This window comes from Gekko japonicus, unplaced genomic scaffold (genome assembly GCF_001447785.1).
Source record: "Gekko japonicus isolate JY-2015 unplaced genomic scaffold, Gekko_japonicus_V1.1 scaffold1459, whole genome shotgun sequence".
Lineage (NCBI taxonomy): Eukaryota > Metazoa > Chordata > Lepidosauria > Squamata > Gekkonidae > Gekko > Gekko japonicus.
The window spans coordinates 761,218-772,848 of NW_015164715.1; the positions used below are offsets into that span (position 1 = coordinate 761,218).

Here is an 11,631-nt window from a genome sequence, read left to right on the forward strand (position 1 = left end):
AGCCTAGCGCACCACCTAGTGGTGTATAACACTAAAAGAGCTAGATCTTCTGTCTGCCAGACAATCTTAGGATCTCCTGGCTATACCACACAAACTGCCATACGATAATTATTAATTATTTAGTGGATGGAAGTTTAAACACTGAATTGGGAAGATCACACAAACCCACAACACATTCCTCTTCTTCTAAACCATTCTTTCATTATCACCATCTTTGTAAGGTGGATCAGTACCATACATTGCAGGTGAAAGGTTGAAGCTAAAGGTACACAGATTACCTAGTGAGTTCATGATGATGAACCTGCTAAGAAATGCTATGTCCCGAGTGGTGTTGGTGCCCTTGGGACTATAATGAAGTGGCTGTGACGCTTCAAGATGACTTGACAAAAACTGTGGCTACAGCCCCTTTATCTGAATAAATAGAGTGCATTTAGAGGTAGTGTAGACCACAACTGCATGCCATATGTTGGAGATGCTGATGTACCATAACCAGACTTGCATGGCTTTGACCAGCTGGTGTAGATTTCTATATGTTCCTCTACAGGTTAAGTGATTACAAATTTTAAAACTGTCATACCCTAAAACAGGCCTGTAGAAGGAGGCAGTTCTTTCTGACACCACAAAATAACAACTATTGCAAGCAGTTAGCTTAGCTTTGCACCGTTGTCAGGGTTATGCCCTTCATGCTGCCAGACATGGTTGCTTCATGCCACCATTTGTATGAACTTCAGTGGCCTGCCGTAGCGGGCCATGATTGACTCTCTTACTGCCATCTCTAAATCTCCACCTTTCAGATTGGTTTTAGAGAACTAATTGTAGCTTCGGATGATCAGACTACACATAATTCTGGAGTTCCCCCAGACTTTATGTTTTGCTCTAGGAATCAGCAGTGGAGGAGTAAGAATTTAGGGACAAGATACTGGAGAGGAGGGTGTTAAGTCTCTCCCCTGCATTGTTTCTGTGACCAAAAATACTCTTTCCTCCAGGTAGTTATGGTTCTGAAGAGGAAAAAGAGATTTTCTCATATTGTGTCCTACACACACACGCAGGGGCTTAAAGCAGCCTAGGGTGTCATTTATAATCCAGGAAATGACATATGAGCGAAGGCATTAAGGCTCCCCATTACCCCAATGTCATAACACTCATTTACACGCCCTCCAGCTTCATTTTTTAGGGCCAAATACCACATCTGAAATTCCAGTCATAGAATCTCAGTACAAATAATTTGGCCCACAGGCGATATGTGTGTGTGCTTTTAAAAAGCAAATTGATGATGTGTCTGAACATCAGGCAGAATGCGGAACTTCTCACTTCAGATACCCAGGTTGCATTCTGGGTTTATCAGAAACAAGCCTGTAGTCATAGATATCTGATCAATCTGTTCAGTGGTTTTCAGAAAATGAATCTGCCTGGTTTGAGTGTGAATGGGGAGTTTGCATGTATGATGGAGTAAAGTTCCACTTCAAATCCTCATTCTAGTATGCCACAGGTGGGGACTGTACCTGGGCAGACTTGCTCCTGTCAGCCCTAGAGTGGCCTGTTGAAGCTGAAATTGTGGGATGGCATGTGGGGATGGTGCAGTATTCAAAACGATTGATCTTCCAGAGCAATAGATGAGACACCTTTGATTGTGTAAATAAAGATGACATGGGATGCTTTTTTCCCTGTTGAAAAATAAAGGCCGTTAAACTCTTCAGCCATTTCCAGCTCTCTTCTGCATCTGCCGTTATATGGTATATATTAGAGAGATGCTTCTTTTAATGCTGAGTTGGCTGAACTGCCCTTAACTATAGGTGCACATTTCTGGCTGTTAGGGTGCTTTCTCTGTAAAGCACTATATATGGGGGGGGGAGGTTCCCTTATTCCTGTTGGCAATTGAGTTCATATAGTATTACGGGGACTCTGAACTGAATGAGTCATTCATTTATGGACTTAGACAGATGGGAAGTCTGAGAACTAACAGTAAATGCTTTCCATATTTTCTTGGCCTATGGCATTCAGAATGTTCTACAAATGTTACTAGTTCTTCTTTAAAGCCATTTGCGTCTCTCTGAAACCTTGGAGTAAGCTGGAACTCTCTCTCAAGGGAAAAAGTATCACCCCTTCTGTTTCTGTGGACTGTTGGTCATAGAAGGGTTTTTTTTTTCTTGGTCTCTGTAGCCTTACTGTGTCTATGCTCTGGTTGCACCCAAGCGAACTCCACATGTGAAACAGATGGTGCCTGCATGGTCTCAATATCAAACATGAATGGAGTCAAGCATCATGTCCGAACCTGCATCCCTGAGTCAGATCTTGTTCCTGCTGGAAAACCTTTCTTCTGCCTGAGTTCAGACCATCTGCGCAATACACATTGCTGCTACTCTGACTACTGCAACAAAATTGATCTTATGGTGCCCAGTGGTAAGTAAGGATCTACATAATTGAAGAAGGGAGTGCTCTGGGGTCATTTCCAGGCAATTAAATTAGTTTTACTCTCAGTGCTGTACTCACACTAGCACTAATCTGTCATCAGTATTTTTCTCTTTGTTTTTACGCTGCCAGGTCAGAAAATGGTGCAGGGAAATGGTGCTGCTATTGCTAATGATGACCATTAGACACAATAACCAATACATGTCCATGATGATGCACTAGAAGGATAGGAAATAATATGTGTCTCTCTGTTATTTTTCTCTGCTGAGCCTGCCCTTTTGAAGGTAACTATTTGGTGCCTTTCTAGCCGTGTCACAGCTGTCACCAATCCAGTGCATCATCAGGAATCTGTAGCCTCACCTGGAAGATGATCCTTTCTTCTGGCAGGCTGTGGGGTGGAGAAGCCTGTCCATGCCCACCCAAGTAATACTGTCACTGGACTAGCATTATCTGCCACACCATCAAGGCCTAACTCACCTGCGTGTCCTCTAAAGTGCTATGACATGTGCCAGTAATGCCCTTTGTCGTTTACATTGGTGGAGCTGGATGGTCTGTACCCAAGAAAGTGAATGACTGCAAATCAGATATTAAAAATGAAAACACTCAGAAGTGTTTTCAACCACCCAGGAGATTTGATATAGACTTAAAGGTTGCAGTACATCAGCAGAAGAGTAGAGAAGGAGATTCTAGTAAGAAGCTGCTGTTGGAATTCGTATGCAGATTTGACAGCCATCAGACTTTGGATTGTAAAACAGCAGTCCAGTGGCATATCCCACCCTTTACAGCAGTTAATTAGTTTGTGTTTTGTATTAACCTCACTTTGCCTATCTATCAACAGTTGTGAGTGGTCCTCATCCACTGTGAGTGGATTGTTTAGTTTTTTGGTTGAATATTGTTTTACACTGAGCTCTCTTTATAAAATATTACCACCACCACTGCTTTTATTGTTTGCAATCTGAGATACTGGGCCTTCTTGCCTTTTTGTAATACCTCCCCCCCCCCCGCCCCCCGCAGACCCACACACATGTGTGCCCCCTCCTTCTGTTTGTACTTCATGTTTATATTCCTCTGCCAACTGAATGTAACACTTTTATGCATTCAGGCAAAGTGGGCTCACAGAAGCTTATGCCACAATGAATTTATGCCGCTCTGAGCCCATTTTGGGGGGTAGGGCGGGGTATACATTTAATAAATACATTAATTTATTTATTACTAGTTTTTAAGGTTCCACAAAACTCTGTTCTGTCCATGTTACTAGTTGTAATATTTGAGTCTTCCTACTTTGATGTACTGCCTCAGTGTAACTTTTGTTCTTCAGTTGGTGGAGGAGGAAAATGGTTGAAAATAGCTTTGGCTCCCTCTTGTGGTAATGAGTTGCATTGTGGACCATATTTTTCATGCGAGACAGCCTGCATATTTGGGAATTGAGTGACCTACATTAAGAGAACTTGAGCCAAAGTTAAGAGGGAGAGAGCTTTACATACAGTGGAAGTCTTCATTTGTTTTGACTGTTGCTAAACCAGCTAGGAAGGTACTAAAGGACTACCTCCGCACTATACAAGGGATATGTAATACAAGTTTAATATCTGCATATTCAAAATAAGCTTTTTTTTTTAAGTATACAGTTGCTGTAACATTAAAATTGTGGTTGCTCTCCTAGTTGATGTTTGCTAGAGTTTGACCTGTTCCACTGATACATGCATGTTAGAAGTTTGCATGTAGCTTTGCCTTCTCTAGAGGACTGTAACAGGAAAAACCACATCTGCCAAATGTCTTCCCATATTCAAAATGGGAGATGTTGAGATTCTTAGAAGTGGTTTAGTCTTCTGAGTTCTGGAATAAAAAATCTGAAGGAGTTGCTTTTGAGAGGAGATATTGGAAGTGTTAGGGGAAAAGTCCATGAGATGCAGAACAGATATCTGTGTTCTTACATTGTTTCAGCATATTATTTGTTGGTCTGCCAATATGAGTAGAGGAGTAGAGTCTTAATACCAAAAGAGTTCCTTGTTCTGATCATCCACGACTACTAGAAGCAGGTATTTTATGCACTGTGAAAAGTCATGAACTGCATATTGTTTCTTAATTGGAGAGTGATAACTATTATTGTAAGATACTGTATCGCTTATGGCTCTTTCTCTCCTCCAAAGGACACTGGAAAGATGAAGAAACACCTTCTAGCTGGGGTCCTGTGGAGCTGGTGGCCGTGATTGCAGGGCCAGTCTTCCTTGGGTTCATCATTATGATCATAGTAGTTTTCCTCTTTCACCACCACCAGCGGGTCTACCACAATCGTCAGCGGCTGGATATGGAGGATCCTTCTTGTGAGATGTGCCTGTCCAAGGACAAGACCTTGCAAGATTTAGTCTATGATCTGTCTACCTCTGGTTCTGGCTCAGGTATGGAGATCTTATTTTTGTGTAATGAGGTATTTTAATATGAGACTACAGCATGTTGCTCTTCTACTACATAAGAAGTGTAGTACTCTCCTTTTAAATTACCTATATTAAAGCATCCTTTTCAATTATTCTGAAACAGTTCTCAGTCTAAAGGTCTGCAATTACATAATGACTTTTTCAGCTGGTCCCTGAGCTTTGTCACCAGAATTGTCAGGAGTGCCACGGCTCTACCCTGTGAGTAGGCATTAGCTTTGAAATAGAAGGAGATAATACTTCCCACGCTAAGGAAGAAAGGTAAGGGAGGGCTGTACCCATGCTATATTCCAAAAGAATCTGCTGTCTCCACAGTCATCACCATCCTACTGCAGCATGCTTTTAAAATGAGGCTTGTTCCAGCTGCATTTTTGCTCCATATTTTATTGCAACGGTAATAGGTCAGTGTTATCTTTCACATTATCTTGGTAATTCTTACAACAAGCTTTTAAGGTAGGTCAGTGTTACCCTTATATTGTAGACAGTGAGCTAAGAGACGGAAGCCACTAAAGAGATCTAGTGAACTCGTGGATGAAGAGAAATTTGAACTGAAGGTTTCCCTCACCTCACACTCTTACATGGGGCAGTGAGACAGACACAGGCACAGTCAGTGTCTTCTGCCAGGATCTGAAACACAATAGTTTGATTCTGTATATTGGATATTGTGCTAGCCCAGCTTCATTTCCTACGAGATCCTTTTCACTGTGGAAACTGTGGGACAGGTACCCAGGCCACAGCCACTATTTTCAGGAAGAGAGTCTGAAGAACTGAGCCAAACTGAGGTGACCAGAGATGAAGTTTTAGACCTATTGGGGAAATTAAAAACCACTAAGTCTCCAGGTCCTGATGGTATACACCAGAGAGTTCTTAGGGAACAAACAGGAGATAATTGATCTACTAACTCATATATGTAACCTGTCAGGTAAAGGTAAAGGTTTCCCTTGCTCGAAAACCAGTCAAATCCGACTCTAGGGGGTGGTGCTCATCTCCATTTCCAAGCCGAAGAGCCAGCACTGTCTAAAGACGTTTCTGTGGTCATGTGGCCGGCATGACTAAACACTGAGGCACACGGAACACTGTTGCCTTCCCACCGAAGCAGTGCCTGTTTATCTACTTGCAATTTCTTGCTTTTGAACTGCTAGGTTGGCAGGAGCTGGGGCCAGAGACAGGAGCTCACTCCATCATGCGGCACACTCGGGTCTCCACCTGCCCAGCTACTGACCTTCTGGTCTGCAGCTCAGCATCTTAACCTCTGAGCCACCTGTCACTAGTCACTAAATTCAGCTGCTGTGCTAGAAGACTGGAGAGTAGCAAATGTGACACCAATTTTTAAAAAGTGATCCAGAGGGGATCCAGGAAATTACAGGCCAGTCAGCCTAAGGTCTGTCCCAGGCAAATTAGTAGAAACTGTAATCAAAGATAGAATTGTTAGACACATAGAGGGGAAAAGCCTGCTGAGGGAAAATCAGCATGGCTTCTCCAAGGGGCAGTCCTGCCTCATCAACTTTTTGGAGTTCTTTGAGAAAGGGAACACACATTTAGACAACAGTGACCTGGTAGACATTATATACTTGGACTTTCAAAAGTCTCACCAAAGATTCCTGGGTAAACTTAGCAGTCATGGGATAAGAGGACTGGTTCTCTTATGGATTGAAAATTGGTTAAATTACAGGAAGCAAAGAGTAGGAATCAATGGACAGTTAACACAATGGAGGGAAGTAAGCAGTGGGGTCCCACAAGGATAGGTATTGAGATGAGTAGTATTTAATTTATTCATAAATCATCTGGAACAATTGGTAGGATGCAGCTCACAGTAGATGGAACTATGTTTAGCTTGGTGGGTCACAAAGGTGGGCAGACTTAAGGTAACATAAGCAAGAACCACACAAACCACTTTGGAGTGGCTGTTGGACTTGACATGACCATAAAAAAATAGGCATCTGAATATGTGAAGCTGCCATATACTGAGTCAGAAATTTGGTAGTTCAGTGATGTCTCTTCTGGCCGGTGGTGACTCTGTAGAGTCTTGGGCAGAGTAGGTAAGGCTTTCTCAGGAGATACCAAGAAGTAAACCTGTGATCTTCTGCATGCAGCAGAGCATATGCTCTACCACTGAGTCGTGGCCTCCCCCCCCCCCTAAGTAGATGTCTAGGATTCACCCCCAAGTGGTGTGGATCCAACAATCCATGCCTGAAAAGCACACAGAGTTTTCCCATGTTCATCTCCATTCCCTGGAAAGATCATTCCTGGGGGGCTGCAATATCTGTGTAGAGGAATAGCGGTATGGGGCTGCATGTAGAAGTTAGGAGGGACGGGTTGAAATCAAGACCCTTCCTCCATGTTCTGTGCACAGAATGACTGGATCCATGGCAGAACCTCCCACAAACTAGGTGAGACTCATGCCCCTAGAACAACAAGCACAGCAGCAACACAAAGCTACAGAAGCTTGGGACGATACACTCTGCACCCAAATTGATGTAGCTTTGTCATTTTGTGTGAATCCCACTGTAGGCCGTGCAGGGCAATCTCATGCATATTTAACTTGGAACTAGTCTTTCAGTTTCGTTAGACTCAATCCTGAGTACATGTGACACATTTACATTTTACATATCAGGGCAGGTACATTTTTAGAAAGGACCCTAAGCTTCTTAAAATACTTCAAGCGGGGGTTAGTTCTCTCACATTTGAAATGTAGTGGAATGACATCTCACACAAATGGTCATATTGTGAATACATATATGGATGTTAGAGGCAAATTTTGAATTTTAAAATTAAAGGGCATGATTGAGCCACAAGTGCACTTGATCCTATGCAGGGTTACGCTATGTTTAATTAAGCTTATATCGGATTACACCCATAAGCACTTTTAAGACTCATGATTGATTACGGATTTAAGCACATGCTTAATTCTCCCAATTAAATAAATGGGCCTTAAAAGTGTTTAGCCATGGCTAGATTGCAGTTGTGAATGAGGGATCAGTGAGAATCTCTGCACTACATCAGTGATTTTTGGCAAGGATTTAAAAAGGTCCCTGAATAGGACTTTGGGTGCTTCTAGTTTAGGAACAGCAACAGGTCAAAAGTACAGGAAGTTCCTATGCAGAAACATCCTAACGCCTGCTTCCTTGGCCATGGTCCACTGTTGCCAGCACAGGACCCTCTGAGCATGCCTGGTAGCGACCTGGTGTGTCAGAAACAAAATTTATTCAGAGAGAGACACAAACTGGGTGAACTTGATCTCCTTGAGGTTGAAATGGCAGCAAAGTTAGAATACTGGTTTGCAGGAGTGCCAAGAAACAGTCAGTGGACAGCAATGCCCTGGTTGTTAACCAACCGAAACCCCACTTCTCTGAGTGATGAGAAGTTCCAGGGGCTGGTCTTGCATAACGGTGTTGTTCCCTTGCAGGAGAGAACACTAGGCGCTTATGGTGTCTTGTCGGTGAAGACACAAAAGCACTTCGACAGGGCAACTGATAGGGTCACCAGCTGGCCTCTTTTCTCCAGTACTGGGGTGGCTAAACTGCAGCTTGGGAGGCACATGCGGCTCTTTCACATATATTGTGTGGCTCCTGGCAGGATGGCTGGGGAAGCAAAGGGAGGTATGCGTCCCTGATTGGTCTTCCCTTCCCCAGCCAGTGTTTCCCTCCCTAGGTAGTCTTGAAGTGGGGGTGAGCAGAGAAAGAGAAGAGAAGAAGAAGAGAAAAAGAGATTGGATTTATATCTCACCCTTCACTCTCGCCCTTCACTCTCAGAGTCTCAGAGCAGCTTACAAACTCCTTTCCCTTCCCCTCCCCACAACAGACACCCTGTGAGGTAGGCAGAAACTTTAACTTTAAATGCATTCTCAAAGCCCCCCCCCCCATCTACAAATATCATTGGACGAATAAATATTCTTATCAGCATCTGTTTTTATCCCTTTCGTTTTTATTTTTGGTTGTCTCATTTAATGGTAATAAAAAGCAAATCTGCATATTTTTCAATAAAAACATATGTAATATTTGTTCGTGTCCTGCAGCTCTCAAACATCTGATGTTTATTCTATGTGGGTCTTACATTAAACCAGTTTGGCCACCCCTGCTCCAGTAGGAACAAAAATGAGGGAGTGAAGCAACGTTGTGAAATGCTGCATTGTCACTTCCAGTTGTACATGGAAGTAGTGCCATGTGTCACTCTAGAAATTCTGCAATATCTATGGGAGAAATCAAAGCGAGTTGGAGAATTCCTAGAGCACCATGATATCATTTCTGGGTACAATTTGAAGTGATGTCACTACATTTCTTCCCACCCCCAATTTTTGCTCCCTCTGGAATGAGGAGCCAGGACAGAAGGCAATCTTGGTAAGCCTGCCACCTGATCTGCTACCCCATATCATCTTCCCCCGGAGGGGGAGGAGGGAGGGAGAGACCTGCAGCTGCCAAGTATCCAGCTCCTTTCTCAGTGGAGGTGCCTCAAATTTCGCAGCAAATTTGTTTGGCAGGTGAATATACCACTTTCTCTTAATCATAATCTACCAGTAACATTTCCTTCACCTATTGTTTTCTCATACTTAACTTTCTTCTAATAACAATAACTTTTCAATAACTGTCAAAGCAAATTAAATGGTCCTTTACATCTCAATGTTTCTCTAAGTAATCTTTGAAATCTTTCCAGTCTGCATAAAATTCTTCTGCTTCCAGATTCTTAAGTTTCCTTGTCATTTTGTCCATTTCAACCATAAACAATAATTTCCTTATCCAATCCCCGATTTCTGGGATTCTGTCTTGTTTCCAGCATTGAGCATAAGTCATTCTAGCCGTTGTAATCATATACCACATCAAAGTCCTTTTCCCCACATTGACTTCTTCCATTTTAAGTCCCAACAGTAGTATTTCTGGTTCTTTCTTAAAAGTACATTTCACCATTTTTCCCATTTCTCTATGTACCTCAGCCCAATAACTTTTTGCTTTGTCACAAGTCCACCACATATAATAAAAAGACCCTTCTGCTTTTTTACATTTCCAACATTTGTTTGACATATTACTATTCATATTTGCAATCTTTTTTGGTGTCATATACCATCTAGACATCATCTTATAGCAGTTTTCTTTTAAACTATTACACGTTGATATTTTCATAGCATTTTTCCATAAAAATTCCCAGGTTGCCATATCTATTTCTTTATTCATATAAACTGCCCATTTTATCATCTGTTCTTTAACTGTCTCATCCTCCGTATACCATAGTAACAGTATCTTATACATCTTAGATATCAATTTTTTACCTCCTTCAACCCATACATTTTCAATTTCATTATTCTTTTTCCTAAACCCAAAAACTCTTTTATCTGTTTTAAACAAGTCATAAATCTGTCTATATTGCAACCAGTCATATTTAAAGTCCATATCTTCCACCGCTTTCATTTCAAACGTCTTTCCCACAGGTTTCAAAATGTCTCTATATTTCAACCAGTCTTCTCCTCCTCTATGTATCGAATGCGGTTTAAGTGATAGGCTATTTATATAACATTACCACTAGACTGGTTACCTTCAGAATCCTGGTAGGCTATTGTTCTTGTGCTTCAAGCTCAGCCAGTCTCTGGGGTGATTCAGTCAGGGATGATTCAATCCCAATACATAACAGTTCCTATGCAAGAACATCCTAACACCTGCTTCCTTAGCCATGATCCACTGTTGCCAACACAGGACCCTCTGAGGATGCCTGGTAGTGACCTGGTGTGTTAGAAACAAAATTTATTCAGAGACACTAACAAATACAACCATTATAGTCCAATTTGGAGGTGTGATATGATTTGATCAAAGAATGTCGTTATGAGGTGATTTCTGAAGTATATATTGTCATAAGCAAGAAGAAAAGCAAGATGGGTACAGTCAAGTTGACTTGGTACAACTTGTGATGACTTCCTTGTGTTTCCATATGGGCAAGACCACTTGCATAAGTAGGCATGAGCTTCAACCCTATGACTCCTGTACAACTAAGTGAAAATGCGCATGCACAAAATAATGTTGATAATAGCCTATAATGAACGCTGAACTGTAAGGTTCTGTATAAACCGTGGCCACTTTGCTCACTATTTACTTAAACGGTTGGCAGCAAAGCAGTGAACAGTAATGATGGGTCTGGAGAGTGAGGAAACCAGAAATCCAACTGGCTATGCAAGAAGAATGTGAAATGCTGCCAATGGCACTGCACTGTGTACTGTTTGACTAAGTGAAACACAACTCAGCAAACAAGAAGCGAGCTGCTCACAAACAGCCTAATGGCCTGATGAGGAATCAGCTCCCTGCTTGCAACTGTCAAGCCAAACATGAACTGGACTGGAAGGTATTTGTTCATCCCCAGGGGTCATTTCGTAGAAAAAAATGTGCAGGAGCTCATTAGCATAACTTATTAGTGTAACTTATTTGCATATGCCACACACCCTGACATCACCGGAAGTGTGTCAGAAGGCAACACCCACCGCTCAGGTTCCACTGGACTGTTTTGGATTGCTAGCTATTGGGGAGGAAACGTGCAGATCAGTCCTCACAGAAGTGGTGGTGGCTACAAGCATGGATGGCTTCAAAAGGGAATTAGATAAGCATATGGAGCAGAGGTCCATCAGTGGCTATTAGCCACAAGGTATAGATAGGGGCTCTGGGGCAAGTGATGCTCTGTCTTCTTGGTGCTTGAAGGGGTCAACAATGGGAGTGCTTCTAATGTCCTGGCCCCACTGGTGGACCTCCTGATGGCACTGGTATTTCTGGCCACTGTGTGACACAGAGTGTTGGACTGGATGGGCCTTTGGCCTGATCCA

General features: G+C 42.4%; 1 protein-coding gene across 1 annotated transcript in view; it reads left to right on the forward strand.

Moving 5' to 3' along the window:
- The window catches only part of ACVR1B (activin A receptor type IB), a 58,532-nt gene that overhangs the window by 15,581 nt on the left and 31,320 nt on the right, over positions 1 to 11,631 (forward strand). Inside the window, exons 2-3 of the mRNA XM_015409562.1 lie at positions 2,161 to 2,400; positions 4,557 to 4,805. Of these exons, the coding sequence (XP_015265048.1) occupies positions 2,161 to 2,400; positions 4,557 to 4,805 (489 nt within the window). The remainder of the gene's footprint in view (positions 1 to 2,160; positions 2,401 to 4,556; positions 4,806 to 11,631) is intronic.